The sequence below is a fragment of the Antennarius striatus genome, chromosome 4, assembly GCF_040054535.1.
Source record: "Antennarius striatus isolate MH-2024 chromosome 4, ASM4005453v1, whole genome shotgun sequence".
Lineage (NCBI taxonomy): Eukaryota > Metazoa > Chordata > Actinopteri > Lophiiformes > Antennariidae > Antennarius > Antennarius striatus.
In genome coordinates this window covers 23,521,767-23,537,903 of record NC_090779.1, presented here as the reverse complement: position 1 = coordinate 23,537,903, position 16,137 = coordinate 23,521,767, and the positions used below count along the sequence as shown (strand labels likewise).

At 42.5% G+C, this 16,137-nt stretch overlaps 1 protein-coding gene and 1 long non-coding RNA gene across 4 annotated transcripts in view; one reads left to right on the top strand and one right to left on the bottom strand.

Annotated features, from left to right (window-relative positions):
• Positions 1-16,137, bottom strand: part of LOC137593432 (uncharacterized) — a 30,189-nt gene that overhangs the window by 1,669 nt on the left and 12,383 nt on the right. The window contains exons 1-2 of one of the 2 annotated variants that reach the window (XR_011035116.1): positions 3,649-3,778; positions 565-740 (exon numbers count right to left, since the gene is read on the bottom strand). This is a non-coding gene — a long non-coding RNA (uncharacterized lncRNA). Of the gene's footprint in view, positions 1-564; positions 741-3,648; positions 3,779-16,137 lie in introns of those variants that run through there. The other variant, XR_011035117.1, reaches the window with a different exon arrangement.
• Positions 3,752-11,276, top strand: LOC137593429 (uncharacterized oxidoreductase YjmC-like). Of its 2 annotated transcripts, none has more exons than XM_068312118.1 (11): positions 3,752-3,903; positions 7,261-7,409; positions 7,490-7,678; positions 8,106-8,167; positions 8,407-8,460; positions 8,533-8,631; positions 8,918-9,053; positions 9,433-9,551; positions 10,006-10,101; positions 10,201-10,311; positions 10,784-11,276. In XM_068312118.1, the coding sequence occupies exons 1-11, from the start codon at positions 3,896-3,898 to the stop codon at positions 10,847-10,849; spliced, it is 1,089 nt and encodes a 362-aa protein (XP_068168219.1). In that variant the 5' UTR covers positions 3,752-3,895; the 3' UTR covers positions 10,850-11,276. The 2 variants fall into 2 exon arrangements, with proteins under 2 accessions (XP_068168219.1, XP_068168220.1); XM_068312119.1 differs by having other exon boundaries at positions 3,840-3,949.

The window sequence follows — 16,137 nt, the reverse complement described above, 5'->3', positions numbered from 1 at the left end:
ACCGCCCCTTGCAGGCAAACCACTGATTCGCTCTATTATGAAGGAATCAACTGTGGCGCCAGATACAGTATAAAGCGTTAAATCTCATTTGATGTTCCATGTTGGTCAAAAGTCATGTGACCTCAAGTGAGGTTTTGTTTGTTTTTGTTTATTTATAAGTAAAGTTATCCAATTTTATGACTATTATTTGCATTTCCACATGATTTATTTTGAGGAAATACTCAAATGTGGTCGTTTTTAGGCATGTCGACTGTTCCAGTCTAGATCATAAACTCCTCATTTAAAACATTTATTTGTCCCAGCTGATTGTTGTTTAAAAGCTGGACAGACTTTTGTAGGTTTGTTGTACTACAGGACATAAAGAAGCCTATTTTTGGGATTTAAACTGCAGCAAAAACAAATAAATAAATTAACCTACAGTTGACATTATAGTTTGCAGAGATATTAAAAGACACCACCTGATCTGAATGTCCTTGGGTGTCCCCTCTCCTCCAGACCCCCCACCCTCTAACCTCCCATCTTATTAGCAGCCTTGTCTTTGCTCACAACTTTATTTAAACTCACCCAAAATCACAGCCTCCATCTTCCAACTTTCTATTTCTTCTTTCTGGTCAGAGACAAACGCTTGCAGATGTTTGAGCCGTGGAAAATTACAGCTTAGAGCGATCGGCTCCAGCAGAGGGAGGAGGGACGGGAACGTGCCCCTGGTGGTTCTGGGAGATGTTAAACACGAATGATGTCTGGAGAAACAGGACAAAGAACAAAAACTCAAAAATTTAAACCATTACAATGACAATGACATCTACAGGTTTGTCTGGGGGGGGGGGGGGTCAGGAATCAGTGTTCCACTAAATCTTGTAGAAATCCCTTCAGTGGTTTTGGATTATTCTGCTGAAAAAAACAAACAAAAACAAAAACAACAACTAGCAAACAAACTCAAATAATCTGACAGGTTGGTTGTTTGTTCCAGTACCATCCTGCAAGTAGATCAACAAATTACAGTATTTAATTAAAGGACAAATAGAAATGCGTTGACCTCAGATCAGTAAGACTCATGGAGGTCAAGAAAAATCAACACAGAACAGTTTTACTTTAACTTCTCTGAAATGACGAGACCGAAGATTCACACGTTCATGTTTTATGGTCACTTATCGTTCCTCTGCTGATTCAAACCAGGATGAATCGCATAAAAGTGATGAAACGGGTCACAATCTGCCATTGGGCTCATATTTATATGATGTTTTGTATTCATAAAAACAAGGCAAATAAAAGCTCATCATCCTCTACGTCAGCATTCTGGCTCGGCTACACGGAATGGAAAGTTAACCGTCTCTGGGGAACGATAACGTGTTTCTCTGCTGCGCTACTCGACAATTAAGAGTAAATTTCTCATGCATGGACTGACTGGTGAAACAGTGACACATTCTCTCCTATCGAAGTGGATGGACCGAACATTATCGCTGCTGTCAGCTCAGGTCGAAGGGAATTTAAAGGTAAATGCGTGTCGGTCATTCTCCTGCCTCTAGTTTTTTTTATTTACATATCAAATATTTCACTTTCAGCTGCAAAAATTTGGACAAGGAACGTTGATTCTACTGGTGCCCAAAAGGCCCAAAATACCAGTTCTTTCCAGATCTGATGACATGGGAACTGAAGATGACCCAGAGAACCCGTGAACAGGTTCATGCATCATTATCATCATTATCATCATCATCATCATCATCATCATCATCATCATCATCATCATCATCTCGATAGTGTGATGCAAACAAAACCTGGACATGAAGTAAAACCTTAATTCACACCAAGCCTGAGGTTCATCTGCTGCTAGCACACATGTGTCAAACTCAAGGCCCGGGGGCCAAATGTGGCCCGCCACATCATTTTATGCGGCCCACGAGAGCGTAAAAGGTCAGAGCGTCTAAAAAATAGATCAAAAGCCTGCTTTGACCTTTATCTTAAGATAATGCTCTAACTTGTGTTTGATGTTATTTTTTCTTTATTCTCTTGGATATTTTAATCCTTGATTGATGGAGTTCTGTGGGTTTAATAACCTGATAAATTAAAAGGATTTGTTGTAACAGAGAAACAAGCAAACATAGTTTCTCTGTGTAACTGCAATGTTTGTAACTTGAATAAGCAGTGAATTCGGTTATTAAAATATGGAGTAGTTCCATTTATTTTACATTATATTGAGTTACTTTATTAGTTACATCTGGCCCTCGGTATAAATGAGTTTGACACCCCTGTGCTAGCATGTCCTGAATGCCCTGCACCGTAGAGGTTATTCCCAGGAGGCACAGCGGCCTCCCTCCAGGGACAGCCTGCCCCCTAGTGGTCGGATAGATGTCCTACATCTCAAGCACTGAAAGGACTCCCTGTTTATGCTGGAAAACAAACGCCTCTCTCTAACTGGGAGGACAACTCATGATAAGGGAAGGAGGTTCCTGGATGTGGAACAGCTGAAGCTGAATAACTTCACATTTCACATTCAGTTCAGGTTATTAGTTTAATATTGCAAGAAAAGTAAGTTACACAAAAAGGAATAGAGCTTACTCTGTGAAATATAATTTCTTTAAAACAGTTTGTGTTCAGTTTGAATTCAGTTTTCTCTGCTCCTCCTGCAGAAGGACTGAGAGCCCCACCCTTACTGATATAAGAAATGGAAAAGTTGGAGTTGAATTTAACTAAAACTTTGAATCTAACTGTTAAATTTTAACAGTTGGAGTTAAAATCATTTATTAAATATTTATCAGCTGTTTGCTCTAATCAACCCAATCAGGAATAGTCCTAATAGATCAATGCAACTGATTAAGTTTCATTCAACCCTCTGGATATGAGTCTATTTAATTCAAAAGTCGATTAATAGAACAGGCAATAAACCTGAAGTACCGCGGAGGCAGAATTAGAATTCTTTACAATTTGTCTCCAATTTTGTTCCAAGTTTAAAGGAAAAAACGACTAAGGAATTGTGACTCTGGAATTAAATATCCAAATACAAAACCAGGGACATTAACCCATTGCATGCCAGTCATTTTCAGAGCAGAGTTCCCCGGACTTCGCTCTGAAACTTTGTAGCTTTGAAACTTCGTTGCATCTAATGGTGATGCTTTGTTGCATCATCATCATCGTCTTCCTCTGTTTCTCCATCCTCTGATCCGTAACGGGATCAGTGTCTTTGTTCTGTTTACTGTAGGGACATATCTGCGGTATGTAAACTAATAGCTTTATTTACCAATTTAAAAGTCCTAAAACTACCTACCTTTAACTCTGTATCTGAAGCACAAGAAGTATCTGATGGATTATTTGCGCCAGCATTTTTATTATCATTATTATTTGTGACCTTTAATGCCAAGTGAAGCCTGTGATAATTTATTGACGCCTAGCAGTAATAATAATAATTATAATAATAATGTAGATTTTATAAACACTCAAAACTGCTTTTAAAGTGGATCCATTATTCATTCCCTCCTCATTAATGCATGCTGATGATAAACTACATTGTCACCACAGGTGCCCGGAGGCAGACCAATCCGGTCCAACGGCCTCTCCGACCCCCACCGGAACAATCACACATATTAACTCCCCCTTTACATGCAAAACAGATAATAACGGGGCATTACCCCCCGGTTCAACGCTCCTCTTTACCTGCGGCTACGTCAAGTTTACCCAGCAGAGCGCACGGCGCACCGACCTCCACGCGTCACGGAGGCTCCCCTTCCCCTCCAAATACGCCCACAGACTGGACACCTGATAGATTTGACTAAAGTGGGCGTTTCCACTCACAGGGAGCCTCTAAGAACGGGTCCGTGGAGTCCTCGTGGATTCATTCACCAGCACCGAAGCCAAGAGCGCCGATTCACCGACGTGACGTAACCGGATCAGGACCGTCATCATGAGCAGGTAAGGACGCGCAGCGGCGGAGCGCAGAGGAGTGGACAATGCTGAGGTATGAACGGGCTGGGGGGGGGGACACGGCTCCTTTTCTGCCCTCCTGCCACTCACCGTGGAGGGAATAAGAGCTTTGACGTGGAGTTGTGGCGTTTACGCGTGAAATAGGAAATAAATTTTCACTTGTTTTCCTGTTTTTAACTCCCACCCACGGACCTGTGAAACCACTTTCAGTTACTTGTACTTCTTCTACTGTTCTGTACTTGTAGATGTGAAGTAATCTATTACTCTTGCGCTGATGGAGTCGTATTTGACGCGTTGGAGCGCTCTGACCGCTAATCTGGCTAATCTGAAAGCGCAATCGGCCATTAGTGCGACGTGACACGTGATCAAATAGGTGTGTTCAGGTAGCGTGGCGGCACACGCTAGTGTGACAAGTATCTGGGGGTGGGGGCTTCATAGTTGTCATTGAACAATGCACCAGCATGTGGCCCTGTGGGGTCCCCCTGCTGCACCCCAACTCACATCTAGAACCTTCAAAACGTTCCACGTTTATGACGCAATTTAAGAATGAAGATGTTGCATAAGTCCATGGGTGTGAGATCTGGTCATGTGTGTGTGAGCCGTCACACACATGTTCCTTTGTCTCTGTAACCCGATCCAGTAAAGGAAACGCGGGGCCGCCCCTCAGAGCCTCTGCTGCACTTTGTTCAGAGATCCAGTCAAAGGCAGAAGCGAATCCTCCCTATTATGTCCTTCTAAGATTAAAAAAAAAGAATCAAACGATGATACCATTGATCAATATGTGTGAAAAGCTTCATCCTAAGTTTTTAGTGGGCGTAGCAACTGAACACAAACCTGTGGGGGCCTGGGGGGGTGACCCGTTGACAGCTGCCCACCAGCCTTTCTTCACACCGGACATCTAAAAAGTCTCGTTCTTCCATCATGAGTCAGTTTCTCTTCGTCTTGACTCTCTTTTCAGCCACTATTCAGAAATTTTATGACTCTCATGGCTGCTTTTTTCCTCATTCTTACATAAGTTGTTGTGCAAGTCTCAAAAGTGTGACCTCCTCCCTTCAGCTCCTAAATGGGCTCCTGTCTGGATTTCATTAGGCCTGCTATGTTTTTCAAACCCCTTGCCTCCCCCCATCCGAATCTAGCCTTCCTGCAGATGTTAGTTCTCCCAGTTCGGTGAGTGTCAGAGATGGAACGGCTGGGATTTACATCCATCCACTTAAAGGAGGTGGGTCTGTGGAAGAATGGCCTCTTGGGTAAAGGTCAAAAGTTGTAAAGTGGAAAGAGATCTTTCAGCACAGCATCCAAAATTCTATGAAAAACAACAAAAACCTTAAAGGGACACTTCTTAATCCCAGAAATAAAAATACTAAAATAGTTAATCCTGTTTCAGCATTCCTCAAAATGGAATAAGTGTAGATTATCTAATCTATCTGGTTTAATGCTGTTTCCAGTCTTTATGCTAAGCGATGCTACAGATGCTAGAAACCCGCTTTCATGTCACAGATCAGAACCGGCGCAGACAGATTTCTGTTTGCAGTCACGGATGCTTGTGTCTTTTGTTTACAGTGTCCTTTTTTAAGCTGTTGTTTGGCATGTTTCATTCTGCGGGTTTGTTGTCGAGTCGCATCTGATTTCACGCTTTATTGTCATGAAAAATTTGCAGAATGTCAGAACGTCTGGAAGAAAAAGTCAAATCTTTTAGGCAATCTTTGCGAGATGCTGCTCTGAACTGTAAGGAGAAACGAGTTTGGAAAGGCGAAACCACGTTTTCAGAAAGTCTGATCGCAGCTCGTAGAGGAACCGACCAATCACAAGTCAGTGTCAGCTCTCCCACATCCCATATCTGGATCCCATTATGGTGCATTCCAAAACAAAGAATGTCTCCTGTACCACAAAGTACAATAAGGGAGGACAGAAGGTCAGAAGGAGGTCTGTCAGTTTGGAGTTTAGTATCACAGGCTGTGACTTACAGACGCCTCATCATGGACGGTTTTCATTTCTGTTTATTAAAATGTGTTTTTAATAATTTCATCTGGTTTTTTAAATTCGACAACTGAAGATATTCCTTCAACATCAGACTGGAAATTTAACAAAAAAGCTTTTTTGGAAAGAAAAGTTTTGCAGCAAAGTAAAGATTTTTGAAGGCTTCTTAATTTCTAATACTTGTGAGAGATACTCCTGGTTTCACTGATATCGTACATCCTCCTCTGAAAATTCCTTTTCCAGATGTTTGGCTGAGATAAAAGTTGTGACATGGAGGTCAGCTTTTTGCCAAACCCTCAGAAACATCCAAAGTTTGTTCTTTTACTGTAGGTAAATATTAAAATGAGCATTTTTTTTTGTTGTCCGTGCACAAAAGTCCAGAGAGCGTGCAAAGACATTTTGCAAGAGTTCAAAAACATTTTTTTTACAGCCATCTTCTACTTTTGTTACGTAACCATGTCCATCTGGTTCTGATTGAGGATCCAGATTGAGCATCGCATGAAACCCAGTGTTAGCAGAGGGAATAACTCGTTTCATATTGACTTATTCAGACTGACCTCTAGAGTTGTTGTATGTGTAAACTAGCAGCTATGCTAAATTTATTCAGTCTGAATGTCCAACACGCTGGGTAATAATTCCCAGGGTTCTCAGGGTTGTCCTGCACACATTTGAACACGACTGCAAACAAACTGCTGTTGATACTAAACACTCCGGGGCACACGGTGTGCTTCCAGCTCACATATTCTCGCTCGGATGATTTTCGTCCATGAAGTCTTTTCTGCATGTAGTAAAAACTGGATGGACGTCATCTATATGGTCACGGCTTGTGCAATCATTACTGTTGAAAGCTCGACTTCGGACTTTGGCTTTGCATTGGGGGGTGGGGTGGGGGGGGGGACTGTTCTGCCAAAACTTGCCACCAAAAAGAGTTCACTGCTCCACAACGTCAGCTTATAGAATATAAACTGACAGCGTTGCAACACGTTCGGATTAGTTTTCAGGCCAAAAGTCAGAACATCAGCCGGTAAACAGACTGTTGACTGATCTGAGGAGTTTGTTTTGGACTTTTTTTTTTTTTTTTTTGCAGTTTAACAAAAAATTGAACAGGGGAAAGGACAGGAAATGTGAGCAAATGCCCAATTACCTCATTTTTTCATTGGACTGCAGTCTTTCTAAAAAAAAATTCAAATAAATCTTTTCAAATCAAAACAACTTTCATGTATTTTTTCAATAAATTGCATATACGAGGACTGTTATTTCCAGACGTCCCTCATTGGTGCACAAACGCCCTCCTGGATCCTTGTCTGGCAGAGAGTTTTGACTTTTTCTCACCTCAGTCATTGCATGTTGAACTTTCGCTCCCTGCAGATGTCTGATTTCCAAAGCGGAGGTGCAGACCTTCATTGAGCGATGCATGATCGCCGTGGGAACCCAGCCGCATCACGCCCGCAGCCTGGCTGAGGTGCTGGTGGAGGGAGACCACAGAGGCCACTACAGCCACGGCCTCAACAGGATGGGTCGGTGTCGGAGTCATTGCCCGGTGGCATCGGTGTAGAAGGAGAAGAAACCCTAACGTCACGTGTGTGCTTCCCAACAGACATGTACGTAAAGGACATCCAGACGGGGATCTGCGCCAAAGACGGCGAGCCGGTGGTGGACAAAGAAAGCTCGGCCACAGCTCTGGTCAATGGAAAAAACCTGCTGGGGCCCGTGGTGGGAAACTTCTGCATGAATCTGGCCATTAAGAAGGCCAGAGATGTCGGCATCGGCTGGGTGGTGGCACACGGTGAGTCCAGGAAACATCCACTCTTAAGACCAATGACAGAAATGTGGAACTTTTCCATCATGTTTGAAACATCTGAATAAATTTAAAAAATATACATTAAAAAAAATTAAATTCATATATATATATATATATATATATATATATATATATATATAGTATAATGATAAAAATCAGCCAGTAAAACAAAGACTGTTGACTGATATGAGTTTGTTTTGTAAATATAATAATAAAAAAATATAAATATATAAATAATATTATATAATATATATTCTTCTTATAAATATAAATAAATATAATAGTTAAAAAAAAGACCGATGAAAGAAATGTGGAACTTTTCCGTCATGTTTGAAACATCTGAGTAAATCCTGGATTGTGCAATTTCCTCTGAATTACTAAAGTATACGTCTATCTATCTATCTGCTCTCAGGTTCCAACCACTACGGCATCGCCGGCCACTATTCTCTGCTAGCTGTGAAGGAAAACATGATTGTGAGTACGACCCGGTTTATTTTGATCTACTTTGACTAAGTAGTTCTCATTTTTCCCAAGCTTTCCCTGAAGGCATCACCGTTACAGTGCTGGTTAGGTAGAGGTGACGAAGCAGCCTGAAGATCATTTAGGTTCCCCAGTCGAGTCGTCAGTGATCAGAGTAGAGACTATGAATCTAGCCAGGGCTTGGATTGTTTGATCGTGGAGATTAAGGGTTAACACTAATCTGACCCCTGCAGGGAATGTCCTTCACCAACACGTCCCCACTGGTGGTCCCCACACGTGGAAAAGAGGTGAACACAGAATCCACTCACGTCCACCACAGATGTCTCTCATTCTAACGCCGTGCGCCTCACGTATTGCAGTGCACCCTGGGAACTAACCCCATCAGCGTGGCGGCTCCAGCCAACAACGGAGACAGCTTTGTTCTGGACATGGCCACGTCGGCGGTCGCGCTGGGAAAGGTAGGAGCAGGTTATTTATGATAAGGTAGATCTGACCCTGAGCCAGACGGAAACCTGAGCCGAGATAAAAAGATGACCTTCAGCAGGTCCAGGGTAACGAGTGAATTCATCTTTACGTCAGGATTCTGTGGCGTAAAAACCCTCAAACTGACCTCAGAACTGTAATTAACCTGCACATTTGTGCCTGAATAAAGAAGGCTAATAACAGGAAGTGGTAAGTCTCACTTATCACCACCAGGGAGCGCTGACGGCACACTGAAACATAATCTGTGTTGGGTGTGGACAGGTAGAGCTCCACGACCGGCGTGAAGACCCCATCCCCGTGGGCTGGGGGTGCGACAAACACGGAAAGCTGACCCCCGATCCCAAGCAAGTTCTGAACGGAGGAGGACTGGTGCCCATCGGGGGCAATGAGGCCACAGGTGAAGGGAACCGTTCACGTGTTTCATGTTTGTGTTTGTCTATACTTCTGGGGAAAGATGTACTTCAGTTGTATTGAAATATAATGGCAGGAAGTTCTTCGTCATCCAGCATTTAATTTCCTTGGGGCATGTTTGGAGTTGAGCCAAGCGGTTGGTTGTGTCTGTTTGAACTGACGGGTATCAAGAATAAGTTTCCTATGTCTTGGCTCGTGGATGGGCCAGTGATGCCTGATGGTAGAATCTGAGGAATATAGTCCTGCATAGATTTTATCACCTGTTTCCACATCACACAACATCAATATAAGCAGTGTAATAAGACATAATAATAATAATAACGTGTTTCTGTGCATTTTAAAATGTCTTTATCTGATGTTCTCAGGTGGATACAAAGGCTACGGTCTGGGAATGATGGTGGAAGTCTTCTGTGGTATTTTGGCCGGCGCCAAATTCAGCAATAATATTCGCACGTGGAAAGTAACCGACCGCATCGCTGACCTGGTAATTCTGTTTTTTTTATTTACTTAAGATGTTCCTTTTAATTATTTCATGATCCACTATAAAATGTAAAAAAAAATTTTTTTTAAAGTTTTCCAAAGACTATCTGATAGTTAATTTGCTTTGTTCTTATTTTTTAAAAAAAGAGCATTTTGAGAAGTATAATTTTGTCATGTATTAGAAAACACACCAAAAAAAAAAGGACTATTATTAAGGTTTATTATTTTTAATTCACACGGATTGAACTCAGCTGCTGAGTAAAATAACTGACGCAGCGTTTCTAATCTAAACGGGTTATGTTCCAGTTGATAAAGGTCTCTCTGATTATTAATTATTGGCCAGTGAAGAAAGCAGCCACATGTTTTTTGGGAGAGTTCCCATCCAATCAAAGTCACATTTGATAATTAATTGAACAAAAGAAGAGGGTAACATAAAAAACGGGCCGCTTTGTTTTCAGGGTCAGTGCTTCGTGGCGATCAACCCAGAAAGCTTTGCTTCCGGGTTCAACAACAGGATGTCCAACCTGATGGACATCCAAAGGGGACTGGATCCCGTGAGTAGATCCTGCTGTTGTCATGTACATACATGAACCCCCCCACCCACCTCCCTCCAGTCTTAAATCACACCACCTTGTTCTTGTCGTTGGTGTCAGGCTGATCCAGACAAACCTGTTCTGATTGCTGGAGATCCAGAGAGAGAAAACATCAAGAAGTGTGAGCAGTTGGGTGGGATCCCCTATCACATCAACGTCGTCAACTACATGGTAAGAGGCGATTAAAAAGAGAGAACGTACCATCATGCATGTGATCTAAACGTGACGCCACAGCTGAAGGTAGCTTAGCTTAAAGAGAAGAGTTAGACTGAGAAAGGAGGAAAAGGTGTCAAATATAGTCAAATAACAAATCAAGTTTCTTGATGCTGAAATAAACCTCCTGTAATCAGGAGTGTTTTATTTGATTCAAGATGTACCTCCTAAATTTATCCATCGCATTAAAAAAAATATTGATATTGATACAGTGAGGGTTTATCTGACCAATCAAGGGTCAAGTCATTATTTTTGCATTATTTGTATGAGAAATATGAGAAAAGCCTACTTCGATTTAAAAGAAAACACAGCTAACAGTTCTTATGCTAAGCTAAATGCCTGCTGCTGATAGCGATGCACATTTAAACCATCTCTCTGACAGAAAACAGAATGCAATGAACAACTTAATGTTTTCATGTTGCTCTGACAGAACGAATGCGCAAAGAAAGTTGGCGTCACCCAGCTGCTGCCGTGCAACAACCTCCTCCCTGAGTAGTCGATCCACACACACACACACACACACACACACACCATCGATTCCCTGGGATCTTCTTCAATGTGACCTCCAGCAGTAATGATATGCACATAAATTCATCCTGTCTTCTTTTTCACAAGGCTTATCAGGTATTTTGATGGTCTAAAAAAAAAAAAAGGGTGAATTAAAACATTGAACCAAGCCATTTAAAAAAAAAAAAAGTCAATTTCATGAATTCTGCCTTCAGATGTGAATCTAAACACATTTTCAGGATCCTGCATCACAACAAAATACGCACAATTACTGTTAAGTGTAATGTGAGTCATCGCTGCAGAATACCAAAGATGTTTAATTAAACGTGTGAAACTGACAGAATGTTCTGTTACCATCAGATCACCATGAAAATACCTTTCCTACGTGCCTTATGAAATAAAGCCTCTGAAACAAACGCTTGCTTTTCTGATTATATTTACACACTTGAATGCCCCACTGTGCTGGTGTGTGTGTGTGTGTGTGTGTGTGTGTGTGCATGATTTTATTAAATCTATATATGTGTGTGTGTTAATATGTACCGGTACTGTACATCTTTAAATCCTAACGGATAACAACCACTAGGTAGCGCTTATTCTAACTATTAACAGTTCATGCATCATTTATTTCAATAAACGCATTCCTTCTTCAAACTTATTTCAGACAATAATGAAGAGTGTTTTGTATCGCCATGAATCATATAAACTAATGCATTGTTTAAAATCAATTTTGTTCTTTCATACAATCATTAAATTGAAATATTAACACCACGATTGCCAAACATTTAAAATATCTAATTTAAAGTATCAGAAAATCAATATTTTGAATGATAGCAAAGAGGTGTTTATGGTGACACAGATATTAAGTATTTAAACTATTATTCAGAACATCTTAAATGAGAAATTTCACTGAAACAAAACTTTTTGAATAAAAACTGCAGGGACGATATGTGACCACTAGATGGAGACTCACTACAGGAAACTTGTATCCTCATGGACGCTGATGGCACCCCTGAGTTTTGAGGGGTTGTCATATTTAAATAAGATGTTGCTAGATCGATTGATCAATATATCTGCTCGATTACAATCATATAAAAGCTTATAGTTATCACAGAGAGCGCAACACTCACACTAAATAAATGCAGCAGGTAGGATATAAGTGTGGGATGTTAAAACATCATTGTGGCGTCTTTTTCATTAAAAAGTAAACTGGTGGTAAACTGGTGGTTTTCTGCAGCATCTGGATCAGGAGCTTGAAAAGATGAATTTTATCCCTCATCAGTGTGGAGCCTTAAAATTATTCTGTGTGGGTGCGTCTCTTGTGTGTTTTGTGTGCGTGAAGCATTAAATGTCAATCAGTTTTCCATCGATTGTCAATCAGTTTGCATCTCAGGAGCAGAGGCAGAAGGAAAGGCCCCCAGCAGAACCTCCAGCATGAAGGGAGGCCGGCTGGTGACAGATGCCCAGAGCAGGAACTTAATCTCCCATGCCAAAAGTCCAGGCTCTGGGCCCCGGCCCCCGGCCCCTGGATGTCCCATTAACACTCGGCCGGCCGCGGACAAAAGAAGAGAAATCAACAAATCAATGGGCTTTCAGGCCCCCCGGGGGGGCGGGGAAAGGAGGTTGGTGGTGGTGGTGGTGGGGGGGGGGGGTAAGTGTGTGCTGGTTTGGGCTGGGCCCAATGTGCTGGTGGGTGTGTAGGGGACGGATGGAGATTGGGTTTGGTGTGAGGGGGGAGGAGGGTTCTGCCCAGTCCGGGGATTAAGAGGCCGATTCAAACACTCATTATAAGGGGGGGGGGGGGGGAGACTTGGAGGTGTGTGCGCTTGGAAGCAGAGATGGATTTTGAGGGCCTAATCTGCCCCAGCCTTGGCCCGGTGCCCCCACTGCAGATTAAACGGGGCCCCCAGGAGCAGGGCTGTTGGCCCGGATTAGGAGGATCCAAACAGGTGTTTTCTTTTGTGGCGCTGAGGGGGGGGGGGGGGTCTGTCCGTCACTCGCTAAACGAGCAGATCATGAAGTGAGCGACTGTGGGTAGCTGTGGTCTTTCTAAGAGCCAGGACAGAGGACACACACACACACACACACACACACACACACACACACACACACACACACACACACACACACACACACACACACAACACTGAATATAAGCAATGAATTTTTAATATGTTAAGTTAAAGTCAGAATGAATGGAATAAATTTTAATATTAAAAAATAATAATGGACAAAAAAATGGAAGCCATACAATATGAAGTAAAATTAAAAGCCGGAATATCAGAATAATAATTCATAATTACTGAAAGTCGGCGTGTATTGAATAAAATTCGTAATTTTTTTTTTTAATAGATTTTTTAAATTTCATATACTGATTATGATATTGAATAACATTTTTATTTTGTCTGGATATGTGTAATTAATCACATTTTGAGTTAACTATCACCAGCATTGGTTGAGGGGGCGGGGCATGGGTGGGTGGGGGCGTGTCCCACTGAGGTAGCAACAGACAGAAGGGAGGGTTGGACTGATGGAGAGAGTAGGAGGAGAGCTAGAAAGCCCCCCGGGGTCTTTAATGAAGTGGAGCCACTTCCTGGTTTGCTCTTCGCAGCTGTTGCCCCCACAAAGCCCAGATATTTGTCCTCGTCTCTTTGTCCCCTCCGGGTTGCCATACCTCCAAACCTCAAAATAAAAGCAAAGCATCTGCCGTCGTTCCGTCCAGCTGCTGGGGAATACAGACGTCCATCTGTCGCAGGCTGATGACATCATCGGTAGGAGAACGCCAGAATACCGTAACGTTGCAAAATTCATCCGCCTTCCTGAGATGAAGGGCTTTGATTGGACGGCGGCTTTAACCTCTTGGTTAAGCAGCAGGTGATTGGTCCACCAGCGGCGCCTTCATCATCTGGCTGGGGGGCCTCTTCCTCACACCTATGTGGGAGTAAAACAGCCCTCCCTCCTCCTCCTCCTCCTCCTCCTCCTCTTTGCACATTTAATTTCCTGTGTGTGGTTCGAACACCTCTGGACGACGCGGACGCGTCAGCAGACAGCCGAGGCGTCGGGGGCTCTTCGTCTATCTGGGGGGTCCCGGCATGTCCCCATTACTTCTGTCTACTTCCCTTGATCCCCCCCCCCCCCGTCACCACCTCCATTTGTTTCTGTCCTCACAGCGTTTGGGTCGCGTTTATGTCTTTGTGTTCTTTGATTTAAACGATAAATAATGACAGATAAGAGAAAACGGATCAGGACAAAGATGAGAAGAGTCTACATTTTCAGTCATTCATTCATTTTCTGAACCATGTCTTCTGCTTTCGGGGGTCACGGGGGTTGCTGGAAGTCATCCCAGCAGACCTGCAGACATGGGGTTAGGAGAACCACACAAAACACAAACAACTACCTCCAAAGACACACACTTCAGCGGGAGTAGTCGGTTTTAAATTGTTTGTAATCGTGAGTCTAACTTTTATTTATTTAACCTTAAACAGGAAAAAAAATGTCATTGCAGGAATTTAATGCATATGATGAAAAAGCTGCTTTACCAGGTTCTGTTCTGGTTGGTGTGTTTAACAGTAATTCTCCTGATGATCTGATTTTTCCTGATGAGACAAACTAAATTTAAATCATTCTGGTAGATTACATAAAGGAATGCTCGCCGTTAAAACATTTGAAATTTCTTTTGTGAATAAACCGTGGCTTGGTTTATAATCATTTTATAATTTCTAACAACCGTACATTGACCCCTGACCTCACTAGAGAAAACACCAGCAGAGTATTTGTGTAGGCGTTGGTCAGATTGGCGCCGATGAACGTGGATTAAAGTCTGTACGTTTTGGAGGTGACTGGATTAGTCGTGTGGAGCGGAGCCTGAATGAGACAAAGGAAGAGATGATAGAAAATTAAAAATAAAAATTAAATTAAAAAAAATTAAAAAGAAAAAACAGAAATAAAACAGACCGGATAAGTAAGAAAACACCAGAAAAACACAAACCCACCCTTTAATAACCATCTGCTGATCAATACTTCTTCATCTGACCTCTACATCTGATCAATGGTATCAATACTTATTTTCAGCTTCGGTCTGATTCGGAATCAATGCAACCCGGAAACCAGAGTAAAAGATCAATGATCATTGATTGAGGCGTAAATCTGTATTGATCTCTCAACTCAAACAGATTACATTCCAGATTTGTTTTTTCTTGGATCTCTGAGGAACTTCTAAATTCTTACATCCCAAAATATCGTCGCCCCGTCCTGCTCCATAGCAACCATGTTTCCTTTTTCACACGGATGTTTCCAGGCCTCTTCGGAGGGATGAAGGTTCAGCATCCACCGCTGGGATGTGGTTGGTTTCCCCTTGAGGTGATCGTCTACCTCCTCCAGAGGATCAGTGTCCAGATCCAGAACAGAACCCCCACCCCCACCCCCACCAGGACAGCTGGCGTCCCATAATACCCAGCGCTCAGGCGTGTGATGGAGGGACGGTCGGCGACGGCGGCTCACCTTTCTCCTAGGTTTTCAGTCGGTGGGTTTAAAGCCACGCCCGGCGCCTCTGTGACGGACGGGTACAGCTGGGATGATCCAGACCGGGGTAAACCGATCCAATGGGGGGGGGGGGGGGGGGGCACAACCTGACCCTGAAGACACCCTTTCTGATTTCTATACGTGTATGAACTCACCGATCAGAGCTACCGACGACGCGCCGGAAGATTGATGGCCTTTAATCAGATATCGACTGACAGCGTGTCGCCGGTTTATTACCCGCCGTCCAACAAACGGTGATGGATGGATCGACGGACGTTTCTGGACGGAGAAAACGTCTCTGGAGCAAAACAGCATTTCAGAAATCTCCCCCAAAAAACATAAGAGGAACGACTTAAAAAATGTAAATTTAAAAATTTAAGCCAATAACTATAAAAAGACAAGTTTAAGAAGAAAAACAAAGGAATGTATCCTAATTTATTATTAATTCTCCCTAAAATAAGATAAGCTAAGGGAAGCTAAGCTAAGGGAAGCTAATGTTAACATGTGCTACAAAGTGAGGATGTGAAATGTGATGTTTTTGTTCCGACGTGAGTGTCAGGAAGGTTTTTTGTTCTAAGCAACTTCACCCGACTCTCAATCAGGCGATCGTGACGATTATTCGTTCAGGTAAATTTTAAAAATTTTTAAAAGGACAACAAATAAGTTTAAAAAAACCCAAAACTATTTAATGAGATTCTAGAGTGATATAATTCCATGTCAGCTGGATGAATGTTGGTGTCAACAGCTCTGACCCTCAGC

What these genes read in the sequence shown, in the direction of transcription:
- LOC137593429 (XM_068312118.1), top strand. An exon ending in CGGCGGTCGCGCTGGGAAAG is followed by an intron (nt 8,632 to 8,917) that starts GTAGGAGCAGGT and finishes GGGTGTGGACAG; the next exon opens with GTAGAGCTCCACGACCGGCG. An exon ending in TCCAAAGGGGACTGGATCCC is followed by an intron (nt 10,102 to 10,200) that starts GTGAGTAGATCC and finishes CGTTGGTGTCAG; the next exon opens with GCTGATCCAGACAAACCTGT.